Below are 14,543 nucleotides of genomic sequence, written 5' to 3'. Positions count from 1 at the left end.
CATTTCTAATATTACCTATGTCTTACTGTGTAATAAAGAACTCTGAAACTTAGTGGCTAAAAACAGCCATTGCATGGCTAATGATTTATGAACTGTGTGTTTCAGAGCAGAGCAAGGGAGCCTTGACTTGTTCTGTTTGGGACTTGAGTCCTCCACCTGGTCTTTCCCTTTCCACATGGATAGGCTTGATGCAGTTTAGTGGAAATGTTATTTTTGTAACTATATTAACACCTCAGTAGGTTCTACATCCCTCCATGGTAACCGACTAGTCTGTATTCTCCAGAATACACCATCACCATGTATGACACCAAGACCCGGGAGCTCCGCTGGAATGCCACCTATTTTGACTATGCAGCCTCACTGCCGGAAGACGACGTGGACTACAGTAAGTGTGCGAAAGGGTGCGCCTTCCACATATAGAAATGATCGCTCCAGAGAGCAGGAGTTTAACAAAGTAACCCCTTACCACCAAGTTCTGGGTTTTTCATGGGCTTGTGATGATAGCTTTAGCCAGAGAGAAGGAAAGGCACACGTTTTGAGTCTTTATGTATCACAGAAGGAATGTATTACCAGCACGTGAGCAATAGAATCGGACGTTAGCATGTGGCATCAATACCTCCATTAAGAGGGCCACTCTGGGGAGCTGAAGAGATGGCTCAGAGCACTTGTTGCTTTTGCAGAGGACGTGAGTTCAGTTCCTATCATTGATGGCTCAGCTCACTACTGCCTATAACTCCATTCCAGGAGATCAAATGCCCTCTTCTAGCCTCTGCAGACACTAGACATGAGAGTGGTACACATAAATACATACATGCAGCTATTTACTCATAGTCATACAATAAATGAATCTTAAAAATCGTTTTAGGTCTACATAGTGAGTTCCAAAACAGCCAGAGCTACATAGAGACTCTCTCAAAAACAAATCAACAACAAAAATCTTGCCTAGCATGCTCAAATCCCTGGGTCCAATCCCTAGTACCACGATAAGAAAAGGCAGTCCACATTTAAATATGGTTTATACTCTAATAACTTGTAGCTGTCACATTCTGCAACTCAGATGATAACTGTGCAACTAAGTTTTTTTTTTAAGATTTATTTATTTATTTTATGTATATGAGTACACTGTAGCTGTACAGGTGGTTGTGAGCCTTCATGTGGTTGCTGGGAATTGAATTTAGGACCTCTGCTTGCTCTGGTCAACTCTGCTTGCTCCTGCCCTGCTCTCTGTAGTCCAAAGATTTTATTTATTATTATAAATAAGTACACTGTAGCTGTCTTCAGACACACCAGAAGAGGGCGTCAGATCTCATTACAAACAGTTGTGAGCCACCATGTGGTTGCTGGGATTTGAACTCAGGACCTCTAGAAGAGCAGTCGGTGCTCTTAACCTCTGAGCCATCTCCCCAGCCCCTAAGTTTATTGTCTTAACACTGGTATCTGAAAGTCTGACTCTTCTTTCTGGCTCAGGACCTCACACACTGTCTCTGGGTGCCCGGGCTTTCAATGATTGCTATAAAATGTTAGCGTCATTGGCACTGCATTCGCTCCTTTCCTCTCAGCATTTACTCTCACTTATTGAGAGAGTAATTTTTTAAAAAGGCAGGGGGGTGGGAAAAGAAGCCTATTTTACATTTATAAGCCAGGCATATCACAGTGTCTTAAAACTGAAGAGTTCATTGCAAACCAGTGACTTCTTGTGACCTGAGAATGTTCTGGAAGCCTCCACTTCAGTGATCCGAGTGCAGCCTCCGAGAGAAGAGGCCCTGGGTGGGAATGTGGCTGACATGCTTTGTTTGGTCTTTAGAGATGTCCCACTTTGTGTCCAATGGCGATGGACTGGTGGTAACTGTGGACAGTGAATCTGGGGATGTCCTGTGGATCCAAAACTATGCCTCTCCTGTGGTGGCCTTCTACGTCTGGCAGGGGGAGGTCCTGAGAAAGGTGGTGCACATCAACGTTGCTGTGGAGACTCTACGCTACTTGACCTTCATGTCTGGGGAAGTGGGGCGCATCACCAAGTGGAAGTATCCATTCCCCAAGGAGACAGAGGCCAAGAGCAAGCTAACGTGAGTTGGAGGAGTTGGGACAGATGAGGACAGGACAGAACAGGCAGCAAAGGACAAACTTGGCATTCTGGGACTGCTACAGTGTAATATGCCCTATACTGGGGGGGTCAGGGAATTGGCAGATATCTCTGAGCTCATGTAGAACATCAAGAGTCACAGACTTGTTTTGAGCTGGGGGATGGTGGTAGTGCACATCTTTATTCCCAGCTAAAATAGACAGAGGCAGGTGGATCTCTGAGTTCGAGGACAGCCTAGTTTACAGAGGGAGTTCCAGGACAGCCAGTGCTCTACAGAGAAACCCTGTCTTGAAAAGCAAATTACCCCCACCCCACCCCCCAAAAAACCAAACAAACCGCTGGCTCATTTCGGAACCTCAGAATGTAAGCCATGTAGTACCCCTTTATACTTCAGACTTCTCTGTCACTGCCTTTCTCTTTCTCTCTCTGCTTCTGTATTATGTTTATGGGTTTGAAGAGAAAGTCCCATTATGTAACTCATGCTGGCCTCAGCTTCCTAAGTAATGGGATTACAATTGTCTACCTACCTGGACTTCTTGAACATTGACTACAAAATATGAGGGGAGACTGTATTACAAGACTATATATTTAAAATTTTTAATACATGTCATATTCATTTTAAAAATCAGAAAAAAAAAGTATCACAGTGTATGTGACCAAAACTCAGCAGGCTGTATCCTTCATTTCTACCTGTTAAAAGCTAGGCCTCAATCTTCCTACTCCATAGATTTGTGGAGAAGCTGAAATATAATCATATTGTGAAACTGTTGTCTATAGTGAAACACCATTTAGGTAGAAGGTATTTGTAGAAAGAACTTTGGATAATTTCATAGATGACTGATCCAAGGCTCTTGACAGTAGTAATTACTGTAGCTCTGTAGGTATAGCTCCCGCTGTTTTCATGCTGGTACTAGACAGCCCTCTGTGATATCTCAGGTGGGAGCACATTACCAAGAAATATCATTCAGTTTGGATTGGAGTTTCTTTCTTTTTTTCTCATTTTGCTTTTTGCTTTGTTTGTTTTCTTTATTTGAGGCAGGGTCTCGTGAGCCTAGGCTGGCCTCCAGTGTGCTATGTGTCCTGGGATTACAGGTGTGCACTGCCCTGTACAAGATACATTCCTTTTGCTCTCAGCATCTGGAATGGAGCACCTGTTCCTTTGCTGAGCCCTGAAGTCCTCATAAAGCCCACAGCAGCATGGTAGTGCTGAGTGTAGTGCTTCTGAAAGAGTGCTGGCTCGCTCACCTGAGAAACTGGCAGCAGGTGCTAAGTGCTGAGTCTCCTGCTAGTCATCAGTGCAGCCCTTTCCTCGGCTGCACTGGTCTAGTCCAGTCTAGTCCAGTCCTGCCATTTGCAGGCAGGGAAAGAGGCTTCCCATTCTGTAGGTGATAGGCAAATCTGGGGCCTGAAGACCTACTGCCCTGTCACTCTACAGTACCCCTGCCACCTTGCTGGTTTCCTTGTGAGAGTTTCATGGCTCATGTGTGGCAGTTGACACTTGTGTCTATGCTTCTGATATCCTAAAAGCCACAGTGTATGGGGTTTGGACATAAAATGACTTAAGATGTATGTTTCTGGTTTTTTTCCTCAGGCCTACTCTGTATGTTGGGAAGTATTCCACCAGCCTCTATGCCTCTCCCTCAATGGTGCATGAGGGGGTTGCTGTCGTGGTGAGTCGAGTGTGGGACCTAAAGATGCAGTTTCTTGACTGCTTTTGTTCTAGCAAAAAGTGACATTGAGTTTTGTGTAAACGTCTGGTTAGGAAGGGGAAGTGCAGAGCTGAGTGAATCATGAGCGGCTTCTATAAATCCACATCCTGCTGAAAGCAGATGCTGACAGAAGCAGCTCCCTGAAGCCAGGAAAGACTCACTCCCTATGGCTTTGTGTTCAGATCTAACCGTCAGGCTTTCTTCCAGCCAGTCCCACCCTGCCTACCTACCACTCTGCTAGTTTTCAGGGTTGCATGGTCCAGAGAAGCACATGCTTCCCATGATCACCCAAACTTCCCTATTCTTTCTTCTGAGCTTCAGTTGCTGGTCTCTCACTTCCTTTCCCCTGCTCAATCCTTTTGTGAGTGCTCCATGCCTCCTCAGGCTTCTCCAGCCTGCTTTGAGCACTCTCACCGAGTGACTGGGACATTACACTCCTGATGTGCTTGTGCCTGGACTGGCTGGTTGTATACTGGCTGCCTGGTGAGTTGGTTGGCTGCTGCAGCAGTGAGGCCACTCCTGACTCTATCAACTCATCAGTGTCTAACAACTCAGCAGTTTATTCCACACTGTCAGTTGCGTCATCTGTGACCATATAGATTCTTACATGGTTTCATAGAATTTCTGATAGTAGCTTCTCGGAGTTCTATCATGCATGTTCTTCCTGGTTCTCGGTACCCAAACATGCAAACCTGACATGGCAGGACCAGACATGATAGTTGATGCCTGTAATCCCAGCACTTGCGAGATGCAAACAGGAGAGTCTAGAGTTCAAGAACAGCCTGGGCTGCTTGAGTTCTGTCTTAAGCAAACAATCTGAAAAGATGTCAGTAGAGTGTCCCTTGCCCAGTCCCAGGATCTTTGTGTCATGCTTTGATGGATGATGATTGTTGAGCTGCGTGAGCCACAACTGTCCCTTTAGGGAAACCTTTAGGACCTTGGGAAACCTCTCCTGCCAGCCCTGCAGCTCACCGCATCCCATCTCCACAGCCTCGAGGCAGCACTCTTCCTTTGCTGGAAGGCCCCCAGACAGATGGCGTCACCATTGGAGACAAAGGAGAGTGTGTGATCACTCCCAGCACAGACCTCAAGTTTGACCCTGGACTCAAAGGGAAGAGCAAGCTGAACTACTTGAGGAATTACTGGCTTCTCATAGGTAAGAGCTGCTTCTTGCTAGGTGGTAACATACTGCCCCCTGGTGGGCAAAAGCCAGCCCTGCTGGTTTACTGCTGCTCTTCATTGTGAATGCATTGTGTGCTCTGTCCATGTCAAGATGGTTTAGGCCTGGGAATATTTTTATTTTCAAGGAGTTCCAGGTTGCTTAATCAGGTCTCAAAAAAACCAGTTTCTCTCCAAGATTGAAACATTTGGTGTAAATTTCAGGCAATGTCTGCTCCCTGTTCCTCACAGTGACCATGTGAGGTGGGTACCCTTGTTATTTCCACTCTATAAGAATACTGGGACTTGTCATTTGGAATAGGAATCAGTGTGGATAAGAGGCTGGGCAGGACAAGTTTAAGACCTATGATGAGTGACAGTTGTGGAAATAAAGGCAAAATACTTAGCAATCTGAGGAGAAACCAGAATCAACAACCATGAAGAGTCTGCGCTGTTCCTGGGCCCTCACAGAAAGGCTCTTGGGGAGTTTCTTTTTCTCGGTCTGATTTTTTTGGTTTGTTTCATATTGTTGGAGACAGAATGTCACTATGTTACTCAGGTGACCCCCAATTCATTCAGTCCCTGTTTCCCACATACTTGGCTTCTCTCCTCCCTCCCATTTGCTAAGGCAGAGACCAGGGCCTTAAGCGTGCCAAGCATGCTTTGACTCTGGGATGCACCCTGGCCTTATCTTTTTTTCTTCTTCCCATTGTTGTTGCCCTTACTATCCTTGACCCTGGGAGTGAATTAAAGGCCTGGTTACAAAGATAAGAGGTTGAGATTATACCCCAAGGCAGTGAGTATTGCAAACAAAGGCAGAAGTGAGGGTGATTGGGTCCCTGGCAAATATCCCAAGTAACTAGAGCAGGATGGATTTTCTTAAATCAGATCTTTCCTTCCTGTGCCCTATATATACTAACAATACACACCAATTCTGATGACCTAGCCTAAACGTGAGAGGTGGTCTGAGTCCCAGCAGACTAGGTAGATGTGGGTAGAGAAAAGAGTATGTGTGGGCACAGAAGGCAGCAGGACCTGCCAGGCAATGGGTCTGGACCAGTATATGAATACCTAAGAGAGTGCTGCAGGGGAACTGGGTGTGCTGGAGCTCCGATCAGTCTATTGGCAGGCCATTTGAAAGATCCTGTTCTTTGTGCCTTTTACTTCTTCATAGCTGTGTGTGTGTGTGTGTGTGTGTGTGTGTGTGTGTGTATTAAATCTTTAGAGAACACTGACTAATACATTCACTCTTCACACATTGCTATAGAAGTACAGCAACAGCCATAGTATAGTGTTATCACTAACTAGCAAGGGCTCATTAGAATTATACGGCTACTCGGTTTTATGTACCAATGAAGGGTCCATAAACTGCCTGGCAGTGGTTAAGAAGTAGCACAAAGGAAATGTGTATGAAGGTACTGAAAATGTGCCAGAGGAGTCTCCGTGGCAGAACTGGAAAATGAGATCCCTTTAAAATCCCTTTAAATGGTCAGAGTAAGACAACTAGGAAGCCTAACAAACTTCTAAGAGGGTAGCTAAGTAAGGGTCTCACAATTCTGAGGTCCCCTTTGAGGAACTCTGTAACTGCTCAGCTTAAAATAAGGCAGTGGGAATACATAACAATCTTCTCATAGACCAGGGCCACTGTTTATACCTGTTAATGTCAAGATAGGCCCTGTGGTTCTTGTGGAAGACTGCAAGATAGTCTACCTTCACATTCATCTTGAAAATAAAGTGGATCTAATTAAATCAGAAGGTGGGGTTTGTTCTGTTTTTTGCCCCCAGCAGTGACCCTGACCTGGTGTTCAACATCCCCTAGTGCTTTGTCAAATAGTCATGAAGGTGACCCAATGCAGTAAGCTGGCCCTGTACCAGCAGAGATAGGTCCTGCGTGTACAGTGGGATATTATTGAACATCCTTCTTCAGTGGGAGCCTGTTTATAAGGAAACTCAGTGACATCTCCAGCAGTCTATTGGTAGGCCTTACAGACATGTCCTCTCACAGTAGGACATCAGGGAATGAGGTAGACAGAACACTGTAATGCAGAGTGGCCCATGGAAGGACAGCTTCATTTTCCTGGCTGTTGATCATTTTTGTTGGTTGTCATCGGTAACCCATGGTTGCTTACATTCAGATACCAAGTCTGACGCAGAATTCTGACATAGGCAGCCACATGTGAGAAAAGCATGCATGCCCCTTTGTAGAGCAAAGCATGCCTCAGCAGGCCATGGTATGCATGAGAAAATTTGTGATGGTTCAGAACAAAAGTAGGTTTTCCTGAACGAACCATGTCACACTATAAGTGACAAAAGCCTGGTAAGATTGAGGTCAGATGAGGGATTAAAGAGGGACTTTCCAGATCAAGAGGTGCAAGCTCTGGCTAGTTCCTGTCAGGCTTTATCTTGGTACACACTGAGTTGAGGTCAGCCAGGCTACACAGAGAAACCTTGTCACAAAAAAAAAACAAACTGAAAAGCTAAGTATAGGAAGGCAGAAACGGGAGGATCCAGGATTCACTGGCCAGCCAATCTAGTTGAAACACTCAGCTCCAATTTCAGTGAGAGACTGTCTCTTTAAATAATAGTAAGATAGAGAAGCAACTGAGGAAGATACCTCAGGCTAACCTGTGATCTACACACAGCCACAAAGAAGAACAGTACAGAGGAAAAGGCCTGAATCAAGCTAAGAGCTCATCCAGTGATCAGAACAGAAAGAAGGGAAACTGCTGGGGCTTTTCAAGCCCGGTTTCTTTTATTGCACACATAGACAATGGAATGGAAGTGTGCTGAATGTCAGGCGGTCATGAACTAGTATGTACAGGACAGCAGCAAGTGAGTGGGCACCACTCTTCCTGTCCAGCCAGCACCTACTTCTCTCATTCTCTCAGCTACTCACCACTCCTTAGATGGAAGCTCAGGTGTAGCTTGGAGAAGGACTAGAACTCTGCCTGAACACTGGAAATGTGCAGAAGGGACCTCGGTAGCCTAACTAGACTGATGCTACTAGAAAAAGCAATGAAAGAACTTGTTGAACTTTGAAGCATCACACTGCTTCCTGAGTTGAATACATGCACCCTCACAAGTTATTTTACTTGTAAAAAAACAAAAACAAGGGCTGGTGAGATGACTCAGTGGGTAAGAGCACCCGACTGCTCTTCCGAAGGTCCAGAGTTCAAATCCCAGCAACCACATGGTGGCTCACAACCATCTGTAACGAGATCTGACGCCCTCTTCTGGAGTGTCTGAAGACAGCTACAGTGTACTTACATATAATAAATAAATCTTTAAAAAATGACTCTTAATTAAAAAAAAGACACACATATAAATGGTAACTTGGACCTTAGGAAGCTGATGAGATCAAGGAATTGTGAAATCATGTTTAAATTGTGGTCAAAATTCAAAATTTAAAAAAACAAAAAAACAAAAAACAAAACAAAACAGAATACTGGGCCAGAGAAGTGGCTCAATGGTTAAGAGCACAAACTGCTTTTGCATAGGACCCAAGTTTGGTTCCAGCACCCAAGTTTGGTTCCAGCACCCATGTTAAGTGGCTTACAACCACCTGTAATTCCAGCTCCAGGGGGAATCTGTCACCTATCTTGAGCACTGCACATACCCACACACTGGCATGTAATTAATAATAAGAAGAGTAAACTATTTTTAAAAAGCAGAAGACTGCATTCTGCTGTCAATTAATAAATCTTGTTTTATTTTAAAACTTGTATTTCACATGTGTGTGCAGGTGTATGTTTGCATTTGTGTGGAGACTAGAGGACACCTTCAGTTGTCATTCCTCTGTTGCTTTTTGAAAAAGTCTCTCATCGGTATTCAGTGATTAGGTTAGGCTAGCTATGGGACAAGTTCCAGAGCTCACCCTGTTTCCATCTCCCCACTGGATTACACACACTTGACCGGCTTTTCTCATATGGGTTCTGGGGATTGAGCAGGGTCCTCCTGCTTTCACAAGCACTTTACTGACTGAACTGTCTCCCCAGCCCTAACATTTCTACTGGGGGACAGGGAGTGTTTTTGAGGTATTTGTTTGTTTCGAGACAGGGTTGCACTATGTAGCTCTGGCTGTCCTGGAACTCCCTTTGTGAACCAGGCTGGTCTTGAATGCACAGGGCTGTTACACAGAGAAACCCTGTCTTGAAAAACCAAACAACCAACCAAAAAATACTCTGTTTGCACACTAATTCTCTAGCAGCTCTATTTACCTTTTTCTCGTTGTGTAGCTATGAGTTTGCATTGTAGGAAAGACTCCCTCAGAGGGTAGAGAGCTGTAAAATTTTGTGTTGAGAGCTACCACTCCCTGGAGACTGTTCTCATTAAAGGTTTGTTTCCTCTTGTAGGACACCATGAAACTCCTCTGTCTGCATCCACCAAGATGCTGGAGAGATTTCCTAACAACCTGCCCAAACATCGAGAAAATGTGATTCCTGCTGATTCAGAAAAAAGGAGCTTTGAGGAAGTGAGTGGGAAGTGAACCAGTGACTCCAGCTTCTCCTCACAGCTGTTAGGGAGCTGGGTCAGGGCCTACCCCAGATCTTCTCAGAGAACCAGAGTGGAAAGGGCCTCTAAGCAGAAGCTGGGAGCTTTAGTCAAGAGCCCTCAGAGCCCTCAGACTTACTGTCTTGCCTCCATCTTCTGGTGCGTCCTATTGCCTTCCTGGTCAGATATCAGAGTGTTGGAGACTTTTTTCCTGGCTTGCATGGGCAGCAAAGGGGACTTGGAGGTTTCTGAAGGCCTTGGTAAGCCAGTAATTCAGGCCTGAACTCCAGACTGGCCTCAAACTCACAAATCTACTTACCCTCTGTCTCCTAAATTCTGGGATTAAAGTCATGTGCTGGCTTTAGGTTTTATTTAAAAGCAGAGGAATATTACAGTCTTTTAAGTCCAGGGTGCAATGTCTCTGTTCATCATCAATGGTATTAGCTGAGTTGGAGGAATAGGCTGGTTTCTAAAACAGAGATCTTGAACTGTATTGCTTGAAGATCTTATTAAAGTCCTGAATATTTATTATTGCATACTAGAGAATACAATTAATCTTATGCCCAGAGATAGTCATGGTCAAAGTTTATATTTAACCAGCTGAGCTTGAGCAAAGGGGTCTTTGAAAAAAAATTTTTTTTTACATTGATAGTGTGTGTGTGTGTGTGTGTGTGTGTGTGTGTGTACGTACATATGCCATGGTGAAGGTGTAAAAGTCAGGACAACTTGGCAGAAATTGGTTTTTCCTTTCACCCAGAGATCAAACTCAGATTGTCAGACTTGAAGTGTCTTCAGCCACTGAGCCATCTTGCTGGTATAAACAAAGGGCCAAAGAAGCTAGACAACTGGAATTACAGGTGATCCTGGGAGCCAAACTCAGATCTTCTGCAACAGCAGTACCTGAATTTAACCACTGAGCCATCTCTCCAGCCCCACAACTGTCTTTTTAAACACTCCTGAACAGCTAATATCTAAATAAATATTCTTCCTGTCACATGCTCAGCACAGATTTCTCAGCCACATGCTATATAACAAATAAGCCATGCTCCCCATGCACTGCACTATAAGAGAGGCATGAACACAAGAGGTGTTCATATACCTGAGTGGACTCAGAGCAACTGGAAGTGGGGAGAAGGGCATCAAAGCTGTGTCTGGCAGGAGAGACTGTAGTGACGTAAGGATGTGCAAAACCGTGTATGGGTTCAATGCACACATACCAGCATGGGTTGTTCTTCTAGGGCTCCTGAGTTCAACTCCTAGCACCCACATGGTGGCTCACAACCATCTGTAATGGGATCCAATGTCCTCTTCTGGTGTGTCTGAGGACAGCTACAGTGCACTTACATACATAAAATAAATAACTACATCTTAAAAAAAAAACTAAATAAAATAAAAGAAGGAAAACACAGTGTGCAGGGCCAGGAAGCTGTGTTAGCTTTGCTGGACAAACAGAGAACACAGCTGTTTGTGTACAGATCAGTGCGTTTTTCTGAACTGTTCCAGGAAACCTCTGAAATTCTGAGGAACTTGGAAGGAAGCTACATGCTTATCTGATTTAATTTGGAACTTCTACAATCATTTACTTTTTGTTTATTTTATTTTTCATAAGCATTTAATAAAGGCATCTGATACTTTTCTCTAACTTTGGAAAAACAACCTAAGAAAATGGCTTTATTAGGTCTGCTAGGTATATGCCTGCACATATATACATACGAACAACCATCTTGTTTTTTGTTGGTGTGCGTGTGTATGTGGTACAGTATGGGGGTGTGCGTAAGTGTAAAGAGGCTAGAAGATGTTGGGTATTCTACTCTTGCTCACCACCTTCTTTCCTTTGAGGCAGAGTCTCTCTGACTCTGAGGTGGCCTGATGATGGGCAAGCTCTAGTGACCCTCCTGTCTCCACCTCAACCACCTCACCCCACTGATGGGCTTACAGGTGCACATACACGTCTACTGCATCTGACTTTTTTTGTTTGTTTGGTTGGTTGGTTGGTTTTTTTGAGACAGGGTTTCTCTGTGTATCCCTGGCTGTCCTGGAACTCACTCTGTAGACCAGGCTTTTATTTGTTTGTAGTGTGGGGATTAAACCCAGAACCTTCTGCATGCCTGGCTAGCTTTATTTTTCTGTGTAAAAAGGTATCAAATTGGTGACCAACTTTCACTAGACTTTTTTCAATATCTGACTTAGGTGATTTTACAGTTTTCCTTAACTAGAAAATCTACTCTCAGAAGAGTTGTAATTTACCATTGAAAATTTTTAAAGAATGTCAGGGTCTAAAGGTATTTCCAAATATATTGTTCTAAAATCTCTGAACAATGGCAGCATCACTGTAGAATTGTATGGTCTCTCACAGCAATTGCTTAAAAAGAGGGAACAGTTATGTGGTCCATCAGAATTTGATGAACTAGAAAAAAGTTTCATTTTAGTCCTACATTTTAAATAGACATGGCTTCTCTCGAGTGCCAACTTCATCTCTATCTGGCTAGACATTTAGAAAATCTCTTCCATACAAGGTTATCAACATAGTTGGCCAGACTTCAGACAACACACCGACCACCGTATCTCAGGATGTGGAGGAGAAGCTCGCTCGCGCCCCTGCCAAGCCTGAGGCCCCCGTGGACTCCATGCTCAAGGACATGGCTACCATTATCCTGAGCACCTTCCTGCTGGTTGGATGGGTGGCGTTCATCATCACTTACCCCCTGGTAAGGCTTTGCTCTTTCTTAGTATCCTCCAAGTTCTGGTACTCCTCTGTCAGTCACTGGGTGTCAGTCAGGGCCACACAAAAGCAGGCAACATGTTTCATATTTAAAAGTCAATATTTGAGACAGATGTGGTATTGCACACACTGTAACACTTAGAACTTTAAGGCTACCCTGGTCTACATAGCAAGTTTAAAACCAGCCAGGGCTATATTGTGAGGGGAAAAAAGAGAAGTATTTGCTTATCTTCAAAAACATAATTAGAGATACTAGCTTCTCATAAAAGAACGGTTTTGTTTTGTTTTTTTAAAGATTTATTTTATGTATATGAGTACACTGTCAGTGTCTTCAGACACACCAGAAGAGGGCGTCAGATCCCATTACAGATGGTTGTGAGTCACCATGTGGTTGCTGGGAATTGAACTCAAAACCTCTGAAAAGTCAGTGCTCTTAACCACTGAGCCATCTCTCCAGCTCCCAAAAGGACAATTTGTAACTAAATCTTAGTGTTTTTTAAGAAAGGGTAAACTAGCTGATATATAGCTCTGCCTAAGATTATTTAAAATAGTTAATTGAATTGTGTTTTTAAAGGAAGGATAGATAACAGATGAAAATGTGCTCCTCACACTACTTAGGAGTGAGACCTGCTGACGGGTAAAGACTGGTATAGTGGTTCCTTTCACTTCCTAGTTACAAACAAGTCAAAATAAGCTGCTGTATCTGAGTAGGGAAGACAGAAGTCCCTCAGCAAGCCTGTGGGATTGTCTCAGAATACCAGCACATAGGCAGCTCACATCTCTATCGGGTAGGGAAGACAGATTTTGTATGCTTTGCTTTCTGTGGGCAAAGTGTCATTACCTAATCTTTCTAACTTCACACAGTCCTGTGAGGTCATTATTATTTATTCTCTGTCCACAGAAAAAGAAACTAGACTCTGGGAGGCAATGTGCCTTCGAGCTACTAGATGGCACTCCCGGAATTTTGACCCCAGATTCAAAAAGAGCTAGAAAACTCCCTTTTAGTGCACCTTCCATGCCCAGACAAGAATGTGTACAGACCACTGATGTTTCTCCTGATGGTGAAGCAGAGCTTTCAGAGTATTGAGAAGAGGGTCTGGGCAGCAGGAAGATGGGACTAGGCCCTTAGGAGCAGGCACCAGGTTCAGCCCCACCTACACTGCTCCCAGCATGCCTTCTAGACTTTGCCCCCCCCCCCCCCTTCTAACCTCTATTCAGGGACAGCTCCTCCTGGTGACCACTCAATCTCACCAGCCCCCTCCAGGGTTAGACTGGGCCCTACAGAAGTGTAAGATTACTGAACCAATTCTGTCTTGTTATGGCTTCTCTCTGACCTTGTGCCTTAGCATTCAAATAAGGCCAGCCTGACTCATTGGCCACAGGGAACACGTCTCCCTCTGACTTATTCTACTTGGAACTAGCCTGGCTGTGGGATTCTCTTCACAGAGCGTGCATCAGCAGCGTCAGCTCCAGCACCAACAGTTCCAGAAGGAGCTGGAGAAGATTCAGCTCCTGCAGCAGCAGCAGCTGCCCTTCCACCCACACGGAGACCTTACCCAGGACCCTGAGTTCCTGGATTCATCTGGCCCCTTCTCAGAGAGCTCTGGCACCAGCAGCCCCAGCCCATCCCCCAGAGCCTCCAACCACTCCCTCCACCCCAGCAGCTCTGCCTCCAGGGCCGGCACCAGCCCCTCTCTGGAGCAGGATGATGAGGGTAAATAGTTCCCCATTGTATCTGGGAGCAATACCTGGAACACAGAGCAAGCATGCTCTTCCCGGATTCCTGAGGGCTCACTGTTCTTTCTTCCCTGGATTCCTCCTACCTACTGATCTCTGGATAAAAGGCTCTGAACTGCTATTGGCCAGAGGGAAGTTTCCCATCTTCCCATCTGGCTTAAGTGAATTTTTAATTAATTAATTAATTAATTAATTAATTGCTTATTTATTGACAGGGTTTCTCTGTAGCCCTGGCTGTCCTGGAACTCACTTTGTAGACCAGGCTGACCTCAAACTCAGAAATCTGCCTGCCTCTGCCTCCCAAGTGCTGGAATTAAAGGCGAGTGCCACCACGCCCGGCTTAAGTGAATTCTTAAGACCCAGCACTGGCCAGGTTCAGAAGTGAAGCAATGGCCTATTTTCCTCTTGGGGAGTGGGCTTAGACATTGTCAGGCCACATCCTGGGAGGATTGCCACCGAGATGTGAAGGAACCCCAGCGCTTCTAGTTCTAAGCAAACTCTTTGTTTTACTGTCAGACCATACTGGGATGTTTTAGATATGGATCTTTGAGGTATCCTTCTTGTTGTTGTTGTTGTTGTTATTGTTGTTGTTCACTATTAACTAAATATGAGGTTCCACACAGAATTCTTCTCTTTGGAAAAG

The 14,543-nt window shown here is 44.6% G+C and overlaps 1 protein-coding gene across 1 annotated transcript in view; it reads left to right on the top strand.

Moving 5' to 3' along the window:
* Ern1 (endoplasmic reticulum (ER) to nucleus signalling 1) overlaps positions 1-14,543 on the top strand; it is a 90,177-nt gene that overhangs the window by 64,025 nt on the left and 11,609 nt on the right. The window contains exons 7-13 of the mRNA NM_023913.2: positions 284-385; positions 1,805-2,066; positions 3,675-3,753; positions 4,783-4,948; positions 9,303-9,421; positions 11,958-12,149; positions 13,610-13,877. Of these exons, the coding sequence (NP_076402.1) occupies positions 284-385; positions 1,805-2,066; positions 3,675-3,753; positions 4,783-4,948; positions 9,303-9,421; positions 11,958-12,149; positions 13,610-13,877 (1,188 nt within the window). The remainder of the gene's footprint in view (positions 1-283; positions 386-1,804; positions 2,067-3,674; positions 3,754-4,782; positions 4,949-9,302; positions 9,422-11,957; positions 12,150-13,609; positions 13,878-14,543) is intronic.

Source organism: Mus musculus, chromosome 11, assembly GCF_000001635.26.
Source record: "Mus musculus strain C57BL/6J chromosome 11, GRCm38.p6 C57BL/6J".
Taxonomy (NCBI): domain Eukaryota; kingdom Metazoa; phylum Chordata; class Mammalia; order Rodentia; family Muridae; genus Mus; species Mus musculus.
Note: the sequence above shows the minus strand (reverse complement) of the source record. Positions and strands in the feature narration are given on the sequence as shown.